Source organism: Ylistrum balloti, unplaced genomic scaffold (genome assembly GCF_031769215.1).
Source record: "Ylistrum balloti isolate Yb309-2 unplaced genomic scaffold, AGI_CSIRO_Ybal_v1 Utg370970, whole genome shotgun sequence".
NCBI lineage: Eukaryota > Metazoa > Mollusca > Bivalvia > Pectinida > Pectinidae > Ylistrum > Ylistrum balloti.
The window spans coordinates 142,581-169,960 of NW_026782544.1; the positions used below are offsets into that span (position 1 = coordinate 142,581).

Here is a 27,380-nt window from a genome sequence, read left to right on the forward strand (position 1 = left end):
TAGTCGGATACTTAGCAGTTTAGGCGAATACTCAGCAGTATAGGCGGATACTCAGCAGTATAGGCAGATACTCAGCAGTATAGGCGGATACTTAGCAGTTAAGGCGAATACTTAGCAGTTTAGGCGAATACTTAGCAGTATAGGCGGATATTTAGCAATATAGGCGGATACTCAGCAGTATAGGCGAATACTTAGCAGTATAGGCAGATACTCAGCAGTATAGGCGAATACTTAGCAGTATAGGCGAATACTTAGCAGTATAGGCGGATATTTAGCAATATAGGCGGATACTCAGCAGTATAGGCGAATACTCAGCAGTATAGGCAGATACTTAGCAGTATAGGCGAATACTTAGCAGTATAGGCGGATACTTGGCAGTTTAGGCGGATACTTAGCAGTTAAGGCGAATACTTAGCAGTATAGGCGAATACGCAGCAGTATAGGCGGATTCTTAGCAGTTTAGGCGGATACTCAGCAGTATAGGCGAATACTTAGCAGTATAGGCAGATACTCAGCAGTATAGGCGAATACTTAGCAGTATAGGCGAATACTTAGCAGTATAGGCGGATATTTAGCAATATAGGCGGATACTCAGCAGTATAGGCGAATACTCAGCAGTATAGGCAGATACTTAGCAGTATAGGCGGATACTTAGCAGTATAGGCGAATACTTAGCAGTATAGGCGGATACTTGGCAGTTTAGGCGGATACTTAGCAGTTAAGGCGAATACTTAGCAGTATAGGCGAATACGCAGCAGTATAGGCGGATTCTTAGCAGTATAGGCGAATACTTAGCAGTATAGGCGAATACTTAGCAGTATAGGCGGATATTTAGCAGTATAGGCGAATACTTAGCAGTATAGGCGGATATTTAGCAAAATGTGTTTGTACCGAGGACATCCTGTATGTGTACAGAGGACACCCTGTATGTGTACCGAGGACATCCTGTATGTGTACCGAGGACACCCTGTATGTGTACCGAGGACATCCTGTATGTGTACAGAGGACACCCTGTATGTGTACCGAGGACATCCGGTGTGTGTACTGAGGACACCCTGTATGTGTACCGAGGACATCCTGTGTGTGTACCGAGGACACCCTGTTAGTGTACCGTGGTCATCCTGTATGTGTACCGAAGACACCCTGTATGTGTACCGAGGACATCCTGTATGTGTACAGAGGACACCCTGTATGTGTACCGAGGACATCCGGTGTGTGTACTGAGGACACCCTGTATGTGTACCGAGGACATCCTGTGTGTGTACCGAGGACACCCTGTTAGTGTACCGTGGTCATCCTGTATGTGTACCGAAGACACCCTATATGTGTACCGAGGACATCCGATGTGTGTACCGAGGACACCCTGTGTTTGTACCGAGGACATCCTGTATGTGTACCGAGGACACCCTGTATGTGTACCAAGGACATCCGGTGTGTGTACCGAGGACATCCTGTGTGTGTACCGAGGACACCCTGTATGTGTACCGAGGACATCCTGTGTGTGTACCGAGGACACCCTGTGTGTGTACCGAGGACATCCGATGTGTGTACCGAGGACACCCTGTGTTTGTACCGAGGACATCCTGTATGTGTACCGAGGACACCCTGTATGTGTACCAAGGACATCCGGTGTGTGTACCGAGGACATCCTGTGTGTGTACCGAGGACATCCGGTGTGTGTACAGAGGACACCCTGTATGTGTACCTAGGACACCCTGTATGTGTACCGAGGACACCCTGTGTGTGTACCGAGAACTACCCAAGCACTATAGGACATTGATATGAATTAGCCACAGCATGTCTTGTAGATATAAATTTTGTATATTTTATGTTGTATATCCACGTAGACAAATTAAAAACAGTCGTCTAAGAAAACAAATCGTATCGCTATTTCAGCTGGCATGTTTTTTATCAGAGAAAATGACGTAAATCATACAGCGTGAAGAAACCTTGTTATGGTTGAGATAGCTTGTTTTCAACCACCATGATGGATATGTGATACTAAGCCTTGTCAACACACTTACACATGTTCGGGTACGGTATCGTTGTATTATTTCAAACCTTCTAAAGTATATCTACATTCTAGTAAGAACAAAGACACATTACAAAATGTGCACGACATAATCAGCAGTTAAAGTGACAGGGGGTGGCGGGAGGTGGTGCTAGAATGTAGAATTATATCAAGTATTCAGTGATACAACAAACAACATTTCCAATTTGATAGTAGTTAACTTGTATTTGTAAAAAGAAAAAAAGTGACTTTCATCTCTTTGACTGAAAGGACAAAGACGTAAAGGCTCGGTGTTCACACATCAACACATCAACATTTTAAAACACCTATGGTAAACCTCATACAGGTATATATGTATATAGGCCTAGTCTTCTGGTATTGTTTCATAAAATGCTGACACATGAATAACAGTACTTAAATGAAACACTGACAAATTATACAGCCTTAAGTAAACCATATTCCTTACATTGCTTCATAAATTGCGAACTATTTTCGTACTTAACATTTTCATTTCCAAAATTGTTTTATGACTGATGAATTCGGGTTAAAGAAAAGGAAAGGTCAAACCTTAAACTCATACATCTTACTGACAAGTGAAAATTAATTTAATTGATACATCTCTTTGTCGTTTGTTTGAGAAATACTGTGGAAAAATAGCCGTCATTTATTGCGATGTTTGGTACACGTACACTTCTTTCTACCAACACAACCGTCCACACACATTCTTTATTTATGTCACATATTCTTAATTTGTGTCAAGGACATTAAACTCCCAAACAAACAAAAATGCCAGGTGTGGCGATTAGATATCACATAAACAAGAACCGTAGGACTACCTCTATCAGCTCGTAATCGCTAAAACTCCATATCAGAAATAAATTTGTTTACGTTATTGAATAAACTTAAAATATTTATGAATATTCAAAAATGAATTTTTTCCATATAAAGACATACATGTATATTTTATCAACACCAAGTACCTGCTGCCGAAAAAAACAACCCGAAAACAGTGACTTCAATAAGAACACTCACCAATATGTTACAAAAACAGTATGGTAGCCCGTACAGGAAACACCGACATGACCCGAGGTCTACGTCATCAGGAACGTCATCATTGTCGTAAAAGGTCGCTAAAGTATGACTTCCTCTCGCTTCCGTGTTATCCATGTTTGATGCCCATCACACAGACGAATTATCCAAAACTATATATACTCCTGGATTCCAAGCTTTTACTTCGTAAATTATCAAAGAAACGATGCTATGATACTACACGCATAGTTTGATGTTTCCGTGCAAAAGAAACTAATCCTCCAAATGTGCTGGACTCCTGGATTGGAATTTTTTATTTCCGGAGCTACGTTTATTTCGAACTTTATTGGGATATCTTTTTCCTCTCTGGCGTATCATTCACATGATTTTTATCGTGAAAGTTGATTCCCTGTTGAGCATCTCAAATTCCCAGAGTTCCACACCTAAATCTGTATTTAGTGTCATCAAGGTCACAGAAACACTTGTAATGTAAGCCGCTTGGCGTAAGCATTACACAGACATATAGATTAAGATAAATCTTCAATACTTGGCCTGTGTCAAGGTAACTCTGACAAAAACTGCACGAAACGCCGTAAGAATAAGCATTGTACACTCATGTCCACAATAGCAGTGTCCGTTTACAAAAAGGTTATGTACTTCTCATTCTGCCATGAACTCTCTCGTAGAGATATAGGACTAGAATTAAAACACAAGAAATACTCCAGATTACAGCTGTTCAGTTCCGACGTATATCAAATGTAAAACAATTACTAAAAATCGCCTACACGATCGATATTACAAATCCATAATATATTACTCCCGTACTACCAGTCAACACATGTTCATTTTCCCGCCAAAAGGTCCAAAGCACACTACATACGAATATACTCATCTTGAAGCTATTTCTCCGTCTGTCGCATGGCGTCCATCTGTGAGGTTACATATAACTTTAGAGGGACGTCACGTCAACACGTCGTGTCTACCACACCAACAGTCAGTGTTCAGCAGCCGTATCCGTTCTGTACATGTCTGTAAAAGGTATCTTTGTCGTTTGAAAAATTAATGAGAGAAATATGTCACTTTGTATTTGTGTCTTCTGGTGTACGATGTTCCGTCTCACACAAAACGCTGAACCTTATTTAACTGTAGTCGTTTGTATTAAACAATTAACATGTGACCCATTTACGTAGCTGAATGGCAATCTTAGCGGAGACTTGAATTCCTTAAAACAAGGCGAGATATATCAGGCAATTATGGTATGTTATTAAGGAATTACTTGGCGTATTTCATACAATGGTGTCCTGTCAACCGACTGTAAACAAACAGAGGCTATCATTGATCGATGATCACCAGCATTCACAAATGTATGTGTTTAATATCCCGTGTATCAATGTCAGTAATACGGTACAGTATCTAAACTGAGATAAATGTTTTCATAACTATTTTTGTTTCATATGCCTGATATCTATCATTGAGTAAACCAAACTTATCTATTTATAGATTCCCCGTAGTTGGTGACTAATCGTTTTCGAACCATTCCATTTTTAGGTTAGATGTTGGCACTTCAAACTAAAAATAGGCGTTGATGACGTCATTAAAATCGACCAGACCTGAGCTTCTCTGGTAGTAAACAGAATCACCGACCATAAAAATATTCTCTAGTAATAAACAGAATCACAGACCATGACAAATCCTCTCTTGTAGTAAACAGAATCACCGACCATGACAAATCCTCTCTTGTAGTAAACAGAATCACAGACCATGACAAATCCTCTCTTGTAGTAAACAGAATCACAGACCATCACAAATCCTCTCTTGCAGTAAACAGAATCACAGACCATGACAAATCTTCTCTTGTAGTAAACAGAATCACCGACCATGACAAATCCTCTCTTGTAGTAAACAGAATCATAGACCATGACAAATCTTCTTTTGTAGTAAACAGAATCACAGACCATGACAAATCCTCTCTTGTAGTAAACAGAATCATCGACCGTCACAAATCCTCTCTTGTAGTAAACAGAATCACCGACCATGACAAATCTTCTCTGGTAGTAAACAGAATCACAGACCATGACAAATCCTCTCTTGTAGTAAACAAAATCACCGACCATGACAAATCCTCTCTGGTAGTAAACATAACCACAGACCATGACAAATCCTCTCTGGTGATCAGAATCACCGACCATGACAAATCCTCTCTGGTAGTAAACATAATCACCGACCATGACAAATCCTCTCTGGTAGTCACCGACCATGACAAATCCTCTCTGGTAGTAAACATAATCACCGACCATGACAAATCCTCTCTGGTAGTAAACATAATCACCGACCATGACAAATCCTCTCTGGTGATCAGAATCACCGACCATGACAAATCCTCTCTGGTAGTAAACATAATCACCGACCATGACAAATCCTCTCTGGTGATCAGAATCACCGACCATGACAAATCCTCTCTGGTAGTAAACATAATCACCGACCATGACAAATCCTCTGGTGATCAGAATCACCGACCATGACAAATCCTCTCTGGTAGTAAACATAATCACCGACCATGACAAATCCTCTCTGGTAGTAAACATAATCACCGACCATGACAAATCCTCTCTGGTGATCAGAATCACCGACCATGACAAATCCTCTCTGGTAGTAAACATAATCACAGACCATGACAAATCCTCTCTTGCAGTAAACAGAATCACAGACCATGACCAGTCTTCTCTGGTAATAAACAGAATCACAGACCATGACAAATCCTCTCTTGCAGTAAACAGAATCACAGACCATGACAAATCCTCTCTGGTAATAAACAGAATCACAGACCATCACAAATCCTCTCTGGTGATCAGAATCACCGACCATGATAAATCTTCTCTAATAGTAAACATAATCATAGACCATGACAAATCTTCTCTGTTAGTAAACAAAATCACGGAGCATTACAAATTGCCATTAGACTATTAACGACACAACAGAAAGCGACAACTTTGTGTTATACTATTAACGCTGTTTTACACTTATGTGTTGTCAATTCAATAAGGTTTAAGAAACTATCATTATTCCGTGCTTATTTCCGAGAAATCGTAAATAGTTATTTATATCTTCAAAGTTTCCATATCGGATCGAACAGTGATGGAACCTCCACTATAATGAAACCAGAACAATCACTAGAGAGGGGAAAAAATTGCTTTTATTTTGATAAAAAAAAACGGCCTCGTGTAAGTCTACAATGATTTAAGCTATTCAAGCAATGAATTCAGTAATCAAATACAAACCTTATTTATTTGATATTTAGATATACAGATATATATTTTTTAGTTCCAGAAAAATATTGTCCCTGCTTTGAGGAGCAACTACCATTATGAAAGATATGCCACTCGGAGATTATTCAAATATTCAAATTACGTATTGTACTCTAGGCGTATGCTAATCTATTTCTGGTCTGTATCTACACAAGTCATTCAACAGGCAAAGATTGAAAAAAATTATACTTTTTTCTCCAAATTGCTCTAAGCGACAAAAAAACTTTGTATTTCAGTTAACTAGTGTATTCAGACGGCACGTTTTGATACCAAAAAATATTTTTCAAGTTATAGATATCTGATTTGAAAATTTTAGAATAATTGGTGATCGTTAAGCTATCAATGCTTTGAGCGACATGAACATGATCGCAATGAAGTTTTATTACTGCAAACGTTTTTAAATCGCAATACATATATGTAAATGATTAAACGTCCCCGTGGGTCCTTATAAAACCCGCATGTTCGTCTACATATGCTTAATACCATTCAGAAATATTTAATGGATAAAAAACAATGATCCGTCAATATGAAACACAGCATGGCTGAAATAACAAAGACTTTCGGAATCTTCTTGATCAACATCCGTAGGCAGAGCTAAATATGATTGAGTAGAATAGTTTAGATCGTGAAAACACCAAACTGCTAAAGTTCAATAGATTAAGTCATTCAGATTAAGGTATGTTCCTTTAAAACACGCTACACCTTAGTCTGACCATTAATCTTATTTAAAATATCCTTACTTTCAATGGCGTCCTTGACTGGAAAAGCTGTTAAGTTCACTACACATTTTTAATTCTTTCGTACCCGCTATTGATATTTTGTAATCAATAAAACTGATATTCCCGTGAAGTATTTGTCGCACAAACTACCGGTAAACAATAGGCATCTCCACATCGAAAACACCGTTCTATTACTTCTTAACTGGCACTCGTTTTTCAGTTTTACATTCGAACTATAAATAGGGATACATGTCCCATTGACACCTGCCCTCTTCTTTATTTCTGAAGATTATTTTTTTTACAAATCATGATGTGAATGTAGTCACATGTCGTGACGTAATCATTTGATGTGTATTACGTATGCGAATAGCATGTCGGTTTCAGTGTATATTTCAGGATAAGGTTTGCAATGTATTTTTATGATGTTCAAGCAAATTAATGCATTTGGGACAAAACAAACAACCGTCACTACATTTCATTTTGTACGCTGGCAAAATGACTGACCACACTTGAAATTTTTTACATATATCCACCGTAAAATTACATTCTGAAACCATTAAAAAATTAATACCACAATAAAAATTTGATTTTGGAAATTTTGGCCTCCAAACCTTCATATTCAGTTAAGATTAGATTGGTGGTCGTTGTTTTTATGGGAATATACTGGAAAGCTGCAAATTACTGCCACACCTGTGTTTTGAGAACTTTCAGTACTTTGATAAACTATTGTTACAGCGCTCTTTGCCTTTTAAAGTAGCGATTGACAGCCAATGTATTATCGACTCCATTGTCCATATAAAACAGATTTCTATAAATGTCACCATGATTACATGTACCACGTGCTACTTTCAGCTGTTAAAGGGGTTTCAGTGATTTAAACGTCATTTATTCAGCCAGGAAAATTAGGGCCGTGTCGGTTTACCTGATTTCTGTCTCATGTCAACGGTATTGCCTTCGTCACTGGGATGACAGGACTAATTTTGACGTCCTTTTATCATCTCTAGTATATGTCAATTTGCTGAAGAACTATCCTTTTATTTTGATGGAAAAAAGCCAAATCAGCGCCGAGATACCACCGACAAGGGCATAAAAACGAAAGTTATCTCATCAATGTCACATAAATGTTTGACCTTAAGTTTATAAATGTATGCATTCTTGTGACACAAATATAATACATCACTTACGATTTTTTGGAACCAGACAAACTATTAGTATTTCTCATAATACTTTTTTCCAGCCAAGAAAATAAGAGTGCATTTTGTTTCTAAACTATTTTCAAAGGATTTAAAGTAATTTAATTTCGGATGTAGAAATAATTTTATCAAATTAATCACAATCACGCAAACTTGATTGTAAATACAGTCACAAACATATAGCGGAATGCGTGCTAAAAATCCTATACCAGGTACAGTCTACATGTATGCAGACATGCCTAACAACGTCTTAATATTAATTTTTGATACCTGATCCCTATTCAACCGCTTCGTTTTGACTTTGAATCTTTTTACATATGTAAAGTTCAAATTGTAAGAAAATATGTCTGAACCTTGACCCGACCATACAGAGATTTATGAGAGATAAACGAGGCTTCATGTAATGTGATGGTTTGTATCCGATTTATAGTCAGATAATATTATAAACTGACAGATCTGTGGTGTAAGGTACACGCGACTAGACAGAGTCATTGACAAATGCTAACTCTCTCTCAACATTTGCGGTGCCAGTCGAAAAAAAACTCCTCGATAAATTTCGGTAAACATCGGGAAACTCCGATAAACATCGGGAAACTAATACGTCGACTCCATATTCGAAAGCAGTGCATAGGTTTATAAATAAACCTTGAATTACCTCATAATTCTCAGGTAAGTTTGAGACCAGGAATTCGAATACATCAACGAGTTAACATCGCTTGTCGTCTTTCATGGGGTTGTGTTTAAATATACGTTTTACCAAATTATGTTACTACTCGTTTCTCTGATCCGTTTATCTAATACTGATAAAAAAATATGTTTAAATCAGTCGTTTCTCGGCCAATTTTGTTGGGGTTATGATGGAATGTCGACATAACAAATGCTAATAATAATGTTTTGTGGATAAATTCGACTTAACAAGTGTACTGGATGAAATTCTCTTACTATGCAGTTTAAGTAAGACGCTAACTGTACATTTTATGAAACATATAGAGAGATTCTACTGGCGTGTTTTAAATTCGATCACGGAACTGAAATTCATAAAAGAAAATATGTAAAGACCTTGAGTTTCTGAAGTGATATGTTTCATTCTCGAGAGAAAGAGAACGAGTTTATAATTCAAATCGGTAGTTTTCAGCTAGAAATCGCACAAGTGTCATTTCCCAATTGGCCTGCTACTTCGGAGAATATATTAATGTCGGTTCTGGCAAATTTTCACAAGTATTTCATATATATGAACAAAACACATATATGTATGCTTTTGTTGTTGTTGTTTTTTTTTTTTTTTATTTTAACTCCTTATTTTGTTTGTTTTGTTTTCTTTGCGTGATGATCTATAACATCCGACACAAGCCAACACACAACCAGAATGACACCATTCCCTGTGTTAACAAGTATGACACGCAGATGATGTCTAATCGTTGACGACATGAAAGATCTTTGAGGATAACAACTTACACAGTTCCCTTGGCAAAACACATTTTATCTGCAATGAAGTTTAAGCAGAATAAATGAAATTCGATATAACAACTGGGGTTTTACAGTCTGAAAAGAGGTTGTCGAAAAACGTGTTTTATTACTGTCTCTATCACCTACATGTTTATTGTTTTTGTTTCTGCCTCTGACACTTGAATCTCTAAATCAAATCAAGAATGCAATTATTCGTAACTGCATCCAGTTCATGGCAACCGTTTAGAAATATTTTAATCTTAAGAGGAATACGACAGCTTAGGTCAGAAAGAAAAGTAAAAAGGAAATGTCTTCGGTAAGTGAACAGAGGACACTGAAGAGACAAGACGCCTACGGGCCTTAAGGGTCATGAATGAGGCCAAATATCAAATTAATTGCTCAACTTCTCTACAGCTTACATAAAACACATTGGTTGGTTCATAAGGACATTTTCTGGAAACTTTAAAACATATTCTTTATACATGCACTACACAAATGTCATTACTCCGGACATACTGTTCGTTGAAGAAAACATGCTACTGACCCTAATATCAAGACTCTTGGCCTTTTGGTTATTGAGAAGAAGTTACACACGAATTTCAACACATTTGACCTCTGTGACCTTGTAAGTGGGTAAAGGTAATTCATTTTAACAAACTTGTTGGCCCTATCTCCAAGCATACTACAGGCCAAATACCATCACCCTGAGCATTTTTGTTCCTGAGCAAAAGTCGTTCAAAGCATTTTAACATATTTGACCCATTTGACATTGAAAGCCTGTCAAGTTCATTTATATTAACAATCTTGGTAGCCCTTCATCTAAGCATGCTTCTGGTTCAATATTAGTACCCTGGGTTTTTTGGTTATTGAGAAGAGGTTGTTTAAATATTTAAACATATTTAACCCCCCTGGGACATTGAAAATGGGACAAGGTAATTTATTTTAATAAACTTGGTAGCCCATCATCCCATCATGCTACAGGCCAAATATCAGCATCCTGAGCCTTCGGTTATTGAGAAGAAGTCGTTTAAAGATTTTAACATATTTGACCTTTGTGACCTTGAAAGCGCATAAATGTCATTTATATTAACAAACTTGGTAGTCATTCTTTCCATCATCCAACAGGCCCAATATCAGCACAATGAACCTTCTGGTTATTGAGAAGTAATCATTTGAACGGAAGGCTTACGCACGGTGGACGGCGCACTTCGACGGACGAAACACGATGGCTAAAGGTCATTCTGACTTTTCGGGTAAGATGACCTGAAAAGTGAGAACAGTTTTCAACCGGATCACTACAGGCAGGGCTATTTATTAAGTCATAATTAAATAAATCGGTGTTATGTTACTAACAGAACTGATATAAAGTTATATTAATGTTCCTGCTTCGATTAACTTAGTAAAAGAACTGCACTGGTGTTTGACGTCTAAAATGGGTGGAAATAAGACATATTTTTAACTGCACTAACGGAAGACATCTTGGGAAACAGACAATTTGATACAAAAGATATTTCGTTTTATATTGAAATGTCCTCGTTACATGGACCTGAGTTAGGAACTTATGTCCCCTATACGCTTCCGTACCCGAGAAAGAAATTTTTGAAAAGATTACTATTATATAAAACCTGGTACGTTTAAACTAAAGGAAATTTTTAACGGGAAAAAACTAAGAAATTACTAAATTGTCTAAATATTCCAAGGCTGTTTACGTTTTAAGAGATCAATTGAGTCAACACTTTGCACGTTCAGGGTGTGTATTGTGTCTGAAATCATGTGTTTGTATATATAATAGATGTATTGTGTCTGTAATGTGTTTGTATATTGTTATATATATTGTGTCTGTAATGTGTTTGTATATTATTATATATATATTGTGTCTGTAATGTGTTTGTATATTGTTATATATATATTGTGTCTGTAATGTGTTTGTATATTGTTATATATATATTGTGTCTGTAATGTGTTTGTATAGTGTTAGATATATATTGTGTCTGTAATGTGTTTGTATATTGTATATATATATGTATTGTGTCTGTAATGTGGTGGTATATTGTTATATATATATTGTGTCCGTAATGTGTTTGTATATTGTTATATATATATTGTGTCTGTAATGTGTTTGTATATTGTTATATATATATATATTGTGTCTGTAATAATGTGTTTGTATATTTTTATATATATATTGTGTCTGAAATGTGTTTGTATATTGTTATATATATATATTGTATCTGTAATAATGTGTTTGTATATTGGTATATATATATATTGTGTCTGTAATGTGTTTGTATATTGTTATATATATATTGTGTCTGTAATGTGTTTGTATATTGTTATATATATATTGTGTCTGTAATGTGTTTGTATATTGTTATATATATGTATTGTGTCTGTAATGTGTTTGTATATTGTTATATATATATTGTGTCTGTAATGTGTGTTTGTATATTGTTATATATATATTGTGTCTGTAATGTGTTTGTATATTGTTATATATATATTGTGTCTGTAATAATGTGTTTGTATATTGTTATATATATATTGTGTCTGTAATAATGTGTTTGTATATTGTTATATATATATTGTGTCTGTAATAATGTGTTTGTATATTGTTATATATATATTGTGTCTGTAATGTGTTTGTATATTGTTATATATATATTATGTCTGTAATGTGTTTGTATATTGTTATATATATATTGTGTCTGTAATGTGTTTGTATATTGTTATATATATATTGTGTCTGTAATGTGTTTGTATATTGTTATATATATATTGTGTCTGTAATGTGTTAGTAAATTGTTATATATATATTGTGTCTGTAATGTGTTTGTATATTGTTATATATATATTGTGTCTGTAATGTGTTTGTATATTGTTATATATATATATATATATTGTGTCTGTAATGTGTTTGTATATTGTTATATATATATTGTGTCTGTAATGAGTTTGTATATTGTTATATATATATTGTGTCTGTAATGTGTTTGTATATTGTTATATATATATTGTGTCTGTAATGTGTTTGTATATTGTTATATATATATTGTGTCTGTAATGTGTTTGTATATTGTTATATATATATTGTGTCTGTAATAATGTGTTTGTATATTGTTATATATATATTGTGTCTGTAATAATGTGTTTGTATATTGTTATAGATGTTCTATGTTGTTCCTGTTCTGTAACCGATGAGTCAAATGACTTCAGGTAATAAAGAACTTGAACTTGTTAAAAAAACACAAATACTAGGCATACTTTTGAAAGCACATCAAAACATTCCAATTCCAAAATCAAGAATCCTGCACACCTCTAACAAACTAATATTTTATCTTCAGAGGAACAACTGGTCGAAAGTGGGGGTAGACCTTACCAGGTTAATGGTGTACGGTACCGGGGAAACCACTGTGATGAAAAGTTAAATTTCTTGAGGCTAATTCAAAAAGAGAACGTTACACAACAACAAAGATAGAACATAGAAATAAACGAACCATTTGTTTAAAAAAAAATATTATTCACGGAAAAAAGAGAGTTGAATATTTTAAGTATTCAGGTTTGATCACGAATACTTGATCTTAAAGATAGTACACCATTACAGGAAAAGATTTTTTGCATGTGTTAAGATGTAACATGAATTATCTAGAAATATCTACATGTAATTTAAGTGTGAGATCAATGTATAGCGTAAAGGAATAGTTTTACTGTGACCAGGAGCCTTGGTATGTTATTTCGGTCTCTGCTGTGGTATTATACATCTTCATCACAGAAAGCCTCCATTGGAACTGCGGCTATTGTGCCTTCGTTTCCTCTGGGCTTCAGACACGTGTCTGTAACACCCATCAACGATGTGAGGATGAATAAGTAAACAATATGTTGAGGGAATTAGTTGTAAATCAAAGGTACATGTATCAAACAGAATTACTGTGTAATGACCATTAGTACTTAATATCCGTATACCACACAGTGGCATTCATACTCTGAACAACACTAATTAGATAAAATTGTCCACTCGTTGTATTTGAGAGAGAGATATATATGTTCGTGTCCCACACAGTGGCATTCATACTCTGAACAACACTAATTAGATAAAATTGTCCACTCGTTGTATTTGAGAGAGAGATATATATGTTCGTGTCCCACACAGTGGCATTCATACTCTGAACAACACTAATTAGATAAAATTGTCCACTCGTTGTATTTGAGAGAGATATATATATGTTCGTGTCCCACACAGTGGCATTCATACTCTGAACAACACTAATTAGATAAAATTGTCCACTCGTTGTATTTGAGAGAAATATATGTTCGTGTCCCACACAGTGGCATTCATACTCTGAACAACACTAATTAGATAAAATTGTCCACTCGTTGTATTTGAGAGAAATATATGTTCGTGTCCCACACAGTGGCATTCATACTCTGAACAACACTAATTAGATGAAATGGTCCACTCGTTGTATTTGAGAGAGAGACATGTTCGTTCAAGTATATCGTCAGGGTTACGTAAACTCATATCTGTATCTATGTTTCCGATGGGAAGAATTATACCAGCAACATATAGAAAAACGACAATGTGGTCTGAATGAAATCTTGTCCTGTTTTGCTAATTTTCCAGAAATAGGGAATAAAAAATGTCAAGGCCTGCCAGGATTCCAAAAGTAAGCAGAAATAAGGCAGAAAAGACTCACACCTTTCCAGAAATAGGCGGGCATCAGATAAACCAAGGCCTTCTACAACGCAAGAAATAGGCAGACATCGGGTAAATTAAGTTTACGACAGACATCGGGTAAATTAAGTTTACGGCAGACATCGGGTAAATTAAGTTTACGGCAGACATCGGGTAAATCAAGTTTACGGCAGACATCGGGTAAATCAAGTTTACGACAGACATCGGGTAAATTAAGTCTACGACAGACATCGGGTAAATTAAGTTTACGACAGACATCGGGTAAATTAAGTTTACGACAGACATCGGGTAAATTAAGTTTACGACAGACATCGGGTAAATTAAGTCTACGACAGACATCGGGTAAATTAAGTCTACGACAGAAAACAAGCTTAATTTTGTATGTATGAAAAACCATGGTGACATAGGGAAAAATGTTATTTTAAGGAACTTGATTCGAGAACACACCAGCCAGTAAATATGAACATCGAACAATCGTTGAACGACGAAATTGGTGGTTCTGTGTACTGACCATAACTCACTGCCAAAACCAAGCCCTCTCCAACTTTCGTCTCTCATATTGTATAAGGTCTGTAACGGGTAACTTCGAGAATTCCGGATGATATTAGTACCACGAGAAATTTCTATTACAATAATTCTTATAAAGTTATTTCCAGAGGGAAATTACCAACGTTATGCTCAAAAATACTATTTTTCCAGGAAAATTACAGTAGGCCTAAAGTTTAAAATAAATTTTCTCCCGAAGAAGAAATGAGAGACCCATTTTGGTAATTAAAGCACATTATGATATCACTCATGAAGAGCATTTGATTTTACCATATCTGGTTGTTGAGAAGAAGATTTTTAAAATTTAAGTCAATTTGACCCCTTTTGGCCCCACCACTAAGGCCCCTGTGGGATGGGGATTATATAATCCACAATTTTGGTTCAGCTTAGACCAAGGAATGTTTCTGCAATTCATTGAAATCGGATCAGGAGTTTTTGAGAAGAAGTCGAAAATGTTAAAAAGTCCGACCACATACAGTCAACAGTGATGGACTTGATATGCGTGATAATATTCAATGTCACTAAAGCATAATAACGAAAATCTAGCTACTTTAAAATGAAATATATACGTTAAATCAAAATTCATTTCTTTGTCAACAACGTTATTCTTGGGAAAGAAGAAAGGTTTCCTAAGAACAGTTCACGCTTTTAAGTCTCTGTCCCAGTTTTCACTTTAAGGGCGAATGTTTAACGGATAAGAACACGTATAGCGTACACACGAAATAAATATATATGTTTCTCTTCTCAAATTTATATTAATCTTCACATATTCAACAAAATACACTGTTAATATACCTCCCCAATACTATCTGCCTCTCTTTATATCTCCCTCACTACCTCACAAAAAATATATTGTACTTTGTTGTACCTTTGCTATTTATGATCTACACTTTTCTATAGTTCGCCTCTGAACCATGGTAACCGGTCAACAGTGGTAACGTACTCGCCTTTCGTCTTGCCGTCCGGGGTTTGTTTCCCAGAACGGACGTGAAAAGGTAAGGGGTCACCTGCCCGACCACGTGGGTTTTCCCACAGTACACCGGGTTTTCTCCCACAATAAGATCCCTCGCATGTTTCCATCCGGGCCAATATAAGTGATCAATATGAGCTGATGACTTGTAAAATTTACTTCAGATCGATCGTTACTTGTCAATTCCCGCCATTTAGCAACATTCTAGGAACCATTGCTGACGTCAGCTTCCGGCTCGATGTTTATCTGTCGTCTGCCTTCATTCAGATTTGGTGAATATACAGCTGAAGACATTGATGACATTCTCGATAGTGGTTCGTTTTCTTAGATATCAAAGACAGGAGGTATAACAAAACGGATTTTCGGTCATTATGTCTTATGTTGAACCCTCGGACCAAACTGTTTAGTCCTCTGGTTCAGCATAACACATGTTGACCTCAACCCCAGTCAACAAATGTAAAATATGAATGTGATAAAATGTTTTGATTGAAAGTCAATGTTTTTACAAGTCTACAAGATATCGACGACTTCTTGTTCCATTAACTGACGAATTTTTAAGTCGGAGAAACAGACACGTGAAACTAACGTCATCACGTGACGACCAGTCATTATATATCCATGAACGCGTCATATATATACTGCTGATAGTACACAGACCATGAGTATTTCACCAGCAACTGACCTACCTCGTATTCATCGACTATATGTATCGATTTATAGTTAAGGATGAACACGGAATCAGACACGGGAAAATAAGACGGAAATGTTGGAGCGTATTAGAATTCAATCATGATGATGTTGAGTTTCCGACCGGACGAGGTATATATTGTTGACAGACAACAATGACAACCTCAACAAACATTGTGGGTTCAACGAGTTTCTTAGAAACCAGTTATTTTTCTGCCTGTCCGTCCGTCTTCATATGCTTTCATTGTGCATATACATGTGTACCACAACCATGAGTACTTCAGGGACATTTTTTATAAGAATATCAATCGATTTTAACATTTCCTACATATTGATATTACACTAAAACCTTGGTCAATGAGCAGTTCTTTCCGTATTGGGGTCTGTTTGGGTTTCTCGCCAAACTGCGATCACGGACTGCTATCGTGGTTGCGCCCTTCAGGTTTATGAAAATCACTTTGTCCCATTTGTTATATATACAGAAACCGACGGACCTCCCGCATCGTGTTCAGTGAGGTAGCGGCAAGATACACCCTAGCCATTAACGGGTCAGTATAACAAGTAAGTCATGGTTAAAATCAACTCATATGCGATAAGCCTTGCAAACACACAAAATATAGACGTCCTTTGTTAAGGGCAATGTCAAAGGTCTATATTTCAGATAGAGGTACATATTGAACTTACGAAGCTGTATACCCAATTATTTATTTTTACTTGTTAAACACAATGCAGGTCCGTATTACACAATAAATTCGTGAGTTGGAATTATTTCAAAACAAGTAACGTGACGAATATATAACAGTGTGAAGTGGTCGTCAGTGAGGCCAATCTCATGTAACAACAAACAGCCTTCGGTGTCAAGGCTTTATATAGAAATCAGGGTTCGCAAATAATTAGAAATAAACGATATTCTTTAAATACCTTTAAAGTTATGTAACTGCTAAGTCAACCATGAGACACAATTCGACGTGATATGAATATGTTGTGGTAAAAATTCTCGAATGAAATATTGGTCTGGCCTTATCGTCAATCTACCAACGACACGGTTTTTTTATAAGTTATACAAACTAGCTTTGTGTGTTCCCTGTTTGATGTTTTCACCTGTCTATTAATCCCGTGCGATATGATACATTACTACAGACACGAATATTTGAATTTAATGTCTTATAACAACAGTCCACATGGACCAGCACAGATCCGAAAATAGAACTATCTATAAAACTGTAAACATATGATATAGGGATTACTACTTCAAACAGCCGAGAAAACTATCCCCGTATTCATGAACAGTCACTAACGTCGTTTCTGTGTTGAAGATCGATCAGGAATAGTGGACAACAAAACAATCGCCCTTTGTCTCAATAACTATCAAGAACATTTTCGCGGAGTTTGGTGTCAACAGACGATAGACATACCTATGGGAACTAACTGTGTTCCCTTGTCTGTTGACTTTTTGTTTTCATGTGAGGCTGAATTTATCAAAACAGTTCATAAAGACCTAAAAATTTCACTTTCGTGTATATCGATGGCGTCTTGTCTTTCAATACTGACCACGTCCATACTAAATAGGTATACCCATCAGAATTGGAAATCACGGACACGGCTCTTCTACACGTATATTAGCACGTGTGTCGATCTTTTCCTTCAACGAATCCAACATGGACAGCTTTCCAACGAGCTGTACTGATTTCAGTTTCTATAACGTGAATCCAGTGTTGTCCTCTTGGGTCTACTGTCCGGCCACTGGGTCTGCTGTCCGGCCACTGGTTTACCTGAGTGAATGACCTGCGATCTAGAGTATGTTGCTCTAGTGAAGAGAGGCTTAGCTGTTGAGTAGAATATTTCCTTCTTCAGTCGTTTGCTCTACGTTTATTGACTTTGAGTTTGGATTATGTTCATGTGGTGGTATTTTCTTGCTTTTTTTTTGTCCTTAGCCAGGTACAATGTTGTTCATTTGATGGACAAACCTAAAGCAGTGTTCCGTGATGGTCAGGAAAACAGGAGACTCATTGGGTCTGTATTGTTAATCTGGTTTGCTTTTAGGTGAAATTGCTTCATTTAAAGTGCAGAATTTTTTTAAAGGTTTGCATAAATTTTCATAATTTTCCTATCAAGCCTCGCTCCTAAGTCTCAATTCAGCCAAGAGTGATTCTGATTGAATTTTATCAGAATATCTTTATCCAAAAAGGAAAAGGATTTTTAAAACTCCTCTATTTTTGTCTACTGGGCCACGCCTATCTAGTCTCGTGGGGTTCAGAGTCAATTTGGTCAAAATACATGCATCCTCAACAAAAAGAGAATTATATGTGTAAAGCTTTTCTATCGCCTCCTCTACTCGACCAATCCCCTCTGACAGTTTGACAGCCGAGAGGGACCGAGAATGTTCAGGCCACAGGGGACCGAGACACGATATATTTGTATATAAAACATTGCAGTTTCTCCTCCACCCTAGAATGCTTCAGTCCGACTTCTGACAAAAAAACCTTCATCTCAACAGTAAGCAATTGGTTTTAAAACTATTCATCTTTATTCGTATTGGATCGTATAATCTACTGACGTCACATCGAACGTAAGACTAGTCTACTGACGTCACATCGAACGTAAAAGTAATCTACTGACGTCACATCGAACGTAAGACTAATGTACTGACGTCACATCGAAAGTAAGACTAATATACTGACGTCACATCGAACGCAAGACTAATGTACTGACGAAATACTCAGCATCAGATTCTCCTTTTCACGTCATAATGGGAGTCAGATTATTGAATGAACGTCATACTGAGCGTCAGACTATTGTAATGACGTCATACCGAACGTCAGACTATTGTTTTGGCGTCATACCGAGCGTAAGAGTATTGCACTGACGTCATACTGAGCGTCAGACTATTGTACTGACGTCATACCGAGCGTCACACTATTGTTTTGGCGTCATACCGAGCGTCAGACTATTGTACTGGCGTCTTACCGAGCGTCAGACTATTGTACTGACGTCATACCGAGCGTCAGACTTGTTTTTGCGTCATACCGAGCGTAAGAGTATTGCACTGACGTCATACTGAGCGTCAGACTATTGTATTGACGTCATACCGAGCGTCAAACTATTGTACTGGCGTCTTACCGAACATTACACAATGGGCTGACGCCACATCAGAACAGGTGGAAACATGTTTCTATACCGAACATCTTCTGTATTGTTAACTTTGATGATGTGTCTTGTACGGGTAATGGACCTGTCCGAGTCATGTGTCTTGTACGAGTCATGGGCCTTGTACGAGTCATGGATCTTGTACGAGTCATGGACCTTGTACGAGTCATGGACCTGTACGAGTCATGTGTCTTGTACGAGTCATGGACCTTGTACGAGTCATGTGTCTTGTACGAGTCATGGGCCTTGTACAAGTCATGGACCTTGTAAGGGTAATGGGTCTTGTACGAGTCATAGACCTTGTACGAGTCATGGACCTTGTACGAGTCATGTGTCTTGTACGAGTCATGGACCTTGTACGAGATATTGCCTTGTACAAGTCATGGGTCTTGTACGAGTCATGGATCTTGAACGAGTCATGTGTCTTGTACGAGTCATGGCCCTTGTACGAGTCATGGAGCTATACGAGTCATGTGTCTTGTAGGAGTCATGGACCTTGTACGAGTTTGCGTCTTGTACGAGTCATGGGCCTTGTTCGAGTCATTGACCTTGTACGGGTAATGGGTCTTGTACGAGTCATGGACCTGTACGAGTCATGGACCTTGTACGAGTCATGGACCTGTACGAGTCACGGACCTTGTACGGGTAATGGACCTGTACGAGTCATGGATCTTGTACGAGTCATGGACCTTGTACGGGTAATGGATCTTGTACGAGTCATTGACCTGTACGAGTCATGGACCTTGTACGAGTCATGGACCTTGTACGGGTAATGGATCTTGTACGAGTCATGGGCCTTGTACGAGTCCTGGACCTTGTACGAGTCATGGACCTTGTACGAGTCATGGACCTGTATGAGTCATGGACCTGTACGAGTTATGGATCTTGTACGAGTCATGGACCTTGTACGGGTAATGGATCTTGTACGAGTCATGGACCTGTACGAGTCATGGACCTTGTACGGGTAATGGATCTTGCACGAGCCATGGGCCTTGTACGAGCCATGGACCTTGTACGAGTCATGGACCTGTAAGAGTCATGGACCTTGTACGAGTCATGGACCTGTACGAGTCATGGACCTTGTACGAGTCATGGGCCTTGTACGAGTCATGGACCTGGTACGAGTCATGGATCTTGTAGTTATTCTTGTGCCGGTTCAAAGGCTGTCTGAACCTAGAGCCCAAACTATGTAAACAGTTTCTCAGTAAGGAACATGATCTGAATGTGAAAGATGATATCACAGAGATGAACAATTAATTGATCAAACGTTTAGGTAATTCCGTTTGCAGAGAACTGACCAAACGCCGCTGGTTTTGTGTACTCTTTGCTTATTTTTTTCAAATTCAAACTAAATTGAAATATTGGACTATAAGTGTAGTCTCCATTTCGATACTGATAAAATTTCCTTTTAAACTGTCAGGATTTACGATGAGACAAAATGGACGATATATAAGAAAATATACATGCGAGTTTAAATGTGTCTAAACAATTACATTCAAGGATTTTCAGCACAGCTATGCAGAATTTCTTTTTGTGTATTCATGCATTACCAAGATATGAAACACCCAGATGGCGTGTTCATCTTATCTACGAGGTGACTCAACGATCATCCGCAGATCCAAGCGCTGATACGTTACCCATTGAGCCTTTAGAGAGACTAAACAGGTGGACTTCCAGATTTTCTGCACCCAGTCCGTCCGTTCTGAGCGTCCATATGCTATATCGTTTCTTGACAATTTTTGTTTTTCAATAGTGACGAGGGGGGGGCTATTGTTCAATAATAAAGAGAGTTACAGCCCAAAGTTGATTTGTGATACCAAGGAGTGGAAGAGTGTGAAACGCCTGTAATATTTAGTTATGTATTGTCGATGGAGATGTAGATTTCAAGCAAACATAAATGGCTCTTTAACGCGTGTTACAACACAAAATGTCCTTGGTCTCCGATCTAGAGTGTTGACTTTACTCCGTTCACCCAATGTGTGAACTGAAAACGGTAAGATCAGGTCATGTTGATACAAAATATATTGGAGGACTTGAAGTGCTTCTCACGTATCCTTCTTCAGCCAACTACCGCTTGTCAGCTAATGACTTCTATTGAGGTTCGAAACGGGATATTCGTTTTCTTTATGTCATGATTCTGTGTAATCGTAATTAATATTATTTACCTAAACACCAAATAAGATTTCAAAATTAATGAAGAACACAACTAGTTATTTGTTTTTCTATTATTACTCCTGTCAACATCAGAAAATAATTACCACGACATCCCACACATAGCCCCTGAAATATAGTCATACATTTTCCTTCGCGTTTATGCAGTAATGTGTGCTGTATTTCTGAAAAAGTGCACTCCGCCAGAATATATTTTAAAAAATGATAAAAAATGGAGGATGCACCTGCAGTTTAAAAAGTTACAATACATTTATATGTAAACGGAATTTTCTGAGTAATTGTACTTCAAAAGTACCTTATATGTATTTGATTTGAAAACGTGTATTCAATTTTCTTTCATTATTTTTTCGGTACAAATACATGTAGATACATTTAACACAGGGATGCGGTGTACTCTTAAAACAGCTCCCCTCTATAACACAGGGATTCGGTGTACTCCCATGTACGTCCCTGATGGTATATTTTAATACTGATCTGTATTACACGCCCTTGATGACGAATTGAAATTGGATTTGGCGTTTAACATCTTTCCATTTTGACTGATTATTGTTTTTCAGTGACGTCACACAGGTAAGTTATATTATACGTTGAATGAGTTTTAGGTGACATTACGGTAAAGAATATTAAGTTATAAAGGTCCAATGGACGGTTTGTCGAAACATGTAGATAATTTGGCACGAATTGAAAATCGTAACAATCAATAAATCCAGTATTGCAATTAAGACTAATTCAGTAATTCATGTAAGATATTTATATAAATATATCTAAAGTAAAGGCGTGCGCGACCACAGGGTTGTACACACCGAACGATAAGCCTCTCATCGACCCCGAATTCTTGTATTGGTATGTTGTTTATTGATTACACGGGTCTTGTAATTCATCGTGAATAAAGAAGAGATTAAACTTGGTCGAAAATATCAGCTGTAAAGATTTCGGGATAATACAATTTGATTAAATACATTTTGTCGGTTTTGGATGTTAGACGAAAACATCTGCTGAAAAATTTAAATATCGTTCGCTAATAATGTACCGTTTTGCCTTAATTAAAAGAAAGAATATTTAGCTGAACAAGTCGGTAAAATGTTTAACACAGTAGATATGTGTGATACAGTGTATTGGAGACCCGCGGTTAACACGACCAATAAAGGAGCTACACTCGGTACTTTAAATCTGCACTTTCTTCTTAATATTTTATCTCAAACATCAAGTGCTCTATATATTGACATACATATTGTGACAGGTACGATCGATAAATCGGTGGGGTTTCCAGATTTCCTTGTACGGGGTTCAGTTGAGAAAAATAAGAAGCGTGCACATGTCTTAAAGGAGAATGTCATGATACCTTCTAAATCCTTCCGACTAAAATCTCACATAATTACTGACAGAGATGGTACTTGTCTGGTTTTATATACTAATACTAGCTCATCTATCTGTTATTATCTATATGTATATTTACATCTACATATATATCTAAGTATAAAACTTCATTAACAGTTGAGTCCTGATGATACTATTTATAGACATCAGAAGCTGTACAACACTCACGACAAGTGAGCTTTAATTTCACTACTTCCGGTTACAGGCAATAGTCACAGAAATCATGCTACGTTGAAGATGTTGGATAATTAGACATAGAATCAGTATTAATCACTAATAACGATTTTTTTTCTAGTCCAACTGATTCACGAAGGTCAGTCAATATTTTCAGCAGCCATTTCAAAATTACACGTGCCTACATTTAAAACCATAAATACATTGTGCAGATTTTACCATCCATTCATCACAATACAAATTACCACCAGGAGGTTTCGTTCAGAGGAAGCAAGTCTATTCAGAGTTCTGTAACTACAACATATCGGAGAGTATGTATGACTCAGTTTCAGGGTAGAATTGAGATATAAAAAATAACTTCTCCACGACGAACGCTGATTTCAACCTCTACACAAACAAAGACTAGCCCTTGATTAAAGATTGTAAACGTGAAAAGTTCGTCGTTATGAAGGGTGCATTCCACTGTAAATATACATCCTAGCAATGCTATAGTAAAACATATGCCATTTCAACGTAGGACGAGGATATCTGTTACTATTACACTAATTTGAAATAATCAGGCATGGAACTGGAGCGTTGAAGGCTTTAATCGGCCGAGGAACTCAGCGTTTTGCAGCTGACGAGGTCCCAGCTCCCTTATTGTGGTTGGAGTGAAAAAACAGCACGCATGTGCTTGTGCATGTATATTGTCTACATTGCATTTGTGCTGCAGCCAGATTCAGTCTCCCATCGACACACAGACGCTGCTGCCTGCCCCTCCACCTCAATTTAATCCTCTCCCTGCCTAGACTAGTCCCACAGCCCCTTTTTTCTCCCACTACAGACCACGCGGTCTCAAATACTTGTTAAGCTAGCATAATTCCCTTACTGTCACATTTGAACAAATTCTTTCTCATCAAAGAACTTCTTTCCTTATCTCTCCGAAATTAACCCTGTCAAACATATGTAAGGTACATTTCGGAGTACGCCAGTTCTAGAACGGTCAGAAGTTGTCTAATGGTATATATAATATAAACTGACATTCTACTATCGTTTTGCACATGTTTTGTACAAGTAGCACAACCAACCAGTGATATGACTACTTTTAACTAAATTCCTTATCAGATTACCTCGAGATAAGTATAGCAATGATCACAATAGAATAGGCTTGTATTGTACGGACCATTGACACATATACTCACATAATGAATTAACACGCATCAGTTAATTAGGTCCTACATTCTGAAGCCTAGGAGGCGGTTTAGGAAACCCCAGTTTGATCAATAGATATGCCAAAATGTAAACGGGGACGTGTACTAGCACTTCAATTCGATCAATTTCATAATTTTTATATAAACATAACAACATAAAACAGCAGACAGATGGTGCTGCTCTGGCGGGGGAGAGGATCTGGGGAAACGATCAGACGAAGGAATCGTTTACATGAGGAGGGGCATCGTTTGCTGGTGGAAGGGGTAACGATTGGGGGAGGGGCATCGTTTGCTGGTGGAAGGGGTAACGATTGGGGGAGGGGCATCGTTTGCTGGTGGAAGGGGTAACGATTGGGGGAGGGGCATCGTTTGCTGGAGGAAGGGGTAACGATCGGGGGAGGGGCATCGTTTGCTGGTGGAAGGGGTAACGATCGGGGGAGGAGAATCGTTTGCGGGAGGAAGGGGTAACGATCGGGGGAGGGGAATCGTTTGCGGGAGGAAGGGGTAACGATCGGGGGAGGGGAATCGTTTGCGGGAGGAAGGGGTAACGATCGGGGGAGGGGAATCGTTTGCTGGAGGAAGGGGTAACGATCGGGGGAGGGGAATCGTTTGCTGGTGGAAGGGGTAACGATCGGGGGAGGGGAATCGTTTGCGGGAGGAAGGGGTAACGATCGGGGGAGGGGAATCGTTTGCGGGAGGAAGGGGTAACGATCGGGGGAGGGGAATCGTTTGCTGGAGGAAGGGGTAACGATCGGGGGAGGGGCATCGTTTGCGGGAGGAGGACATCATTTGAGGAAAGAGGGGATTACGTGTGTGGGAGGCGGGGTCATGGTCATTCGCTTTAGGAAGGGGTGTCGTATGCAACGTTTCTATAGCTGGTCGGCTGATGTTTAATATGATGATCAAATATACTTGTAAATTCACTTATTACACTATACAATCTGAAGACAATAAATCTGTAAAACTGATAAATACCTGGTACCTGTTATATACATGTAACAAGTAATAACACTCACCTTTAGGCTCCATACCTATTTATATCAAATTACGTAACAGAATGATGTGAATGGGGTACTCACCATTTCATGGAGAGATTTTATATCACATGTTTTTATTTGCTTTGGAGGTTCTCCTGTTGCGAGTTCCTCATCAATTTCCTCTTCCATTTGTACAAGTGTTGGGGCTAACATCCCTAACTTCGCTCCAACTCGAGCTATTTCCAAAAGACACAACACGACACTTTTCTCATTTTTCCTTAAAACCAAATCATCGGTTTCAAAGCACAAAACATCTGGAATTCCTAACTTCTTGGTCCACGCTATAAATTGTGATATGTTGTCCCTTGCTTGGAAGGTTTGAGGACGTACGTCGACACGATATTGCACCTCATACTGGGGAACTTTGAGATCACGAATAAAGTTAGAATGCATTTCTGTTAGAATACCTTTCTGTGTACGCTCTGTCGCATACCTGCGAACTTTATTTGCATGTTCACATAACATAACACCTGTTTCCAAAACTTCAAAGAAGTTGTCCACTGTTATGGTAAACTTATAAAGGCATGCAAACCAGTCGGCCAAATCCTCCTTCATCGCATACAGGTATTCGTCATTAGATTTGAAGGTAGCAATGGGTTTCAGTTGCAGGACAAGAAGCGTACTGGAGCCCCCGTTTGTCCCGTTAGGGTCCGAATTAGCATGAGACGAATCTAAGGTCGTAGAAACGGACATCTTGAATGAATGTATTTGTTTTAAATCCAAAATGCTTAAAATATTTAACTATTAAAACAATTTCACATGCCGAGACAGTTTCGTCGGTCCGTTAACAGCCCCAAGACCCCATTGAATATGGAGGGGGTGGGGCGATTAATACGACCCAGATAGTTACATATTGATAATCGCATGTAAAACCCTGTTAAAAGATCGACTCACACGGTACTCTGAAACCGTCGAAATATCCCGTCATTTTTAGTGTGTCAGTATCCATCACAGTACACTCCTGGTTAAGGTTATACTGGCGATCTCGCCTGACATAGCTTCCTATACCGGTCACGAACTCTGTATACCTGTACATTTGTACCTGTGAAATGTACAGCGCTCTACAGGGGGATTAATCTCCCGTTAAAGGTAAAAGTCTGAAGGCACCCGACCATTCCATACTAGGTCTATTGTATACATACATATATGTGTATATTTACCTTCTGCCTGGCGTTTTGTCACCAATCCAGCACGTGACAACCTATAGGTATATCATTTTAAATATCCTGTATGCATTTATCCAAAATACCAGTTCAACGGCTGCCAAAAAAACACTCCTACTTGTTTAGCAGTATACAAAACTATACTGCTGTTTTGTGGAGTGTAGGGACACACACACACATATATGTATCAGTCTGGCTGGTCGGCTATCTCGTTCCTAACTCGACATTGGGCCGGCTGACTTCACATGCTTACAGCCAAGTCAGGTTAATATCCGGCATCTAGATACGATCACGTACATACACATCTCTTCTCACACGGTACCATCATTTACACACAGAACGATTACGTATTACTCAGAAAACACGTGTGTGGGAGTGCTTCAAGTATGTGTATCTGTCGTAATGATTGCCACAGATCGATATATGTTCTGCCCAACAACACCAGAGCCATGTAATCCTAAGTTTTGTGCTGCTGCCGCAGACCTGGCTCGAAGCATAGTCAGCTTAAAAAAATACTACTCTTT

At 37.9% G+C, this 27,380-nt stretch overlaps 1 protein-coding gene across 1 annotated transcript in view; it reads right to left on the reverse strand.

Moving 5' to 3' along the window:
* LOC132559808 (GAS2-like protein 2A) overlaps nt 1-26,790 on the reverse strand; it is a 66,336-nt gene extending 39,546 nt beyond the window's left edge. The window contains exon 1 of the mRNA XM_060224434.1: nt 25,736-26,790. Within this exon, the coding sequence (XP_060080417.1) occupies nt 25,736-26,386 (651 nt within the window). The 5' untranslated portion in view covers nt 26,387-26,790. The remainder of the gene's footprint in view (nt 1-25,735) is intronic.
* Nucleotides 26,791-27,380: the final 590 nt, after the last annotated feature.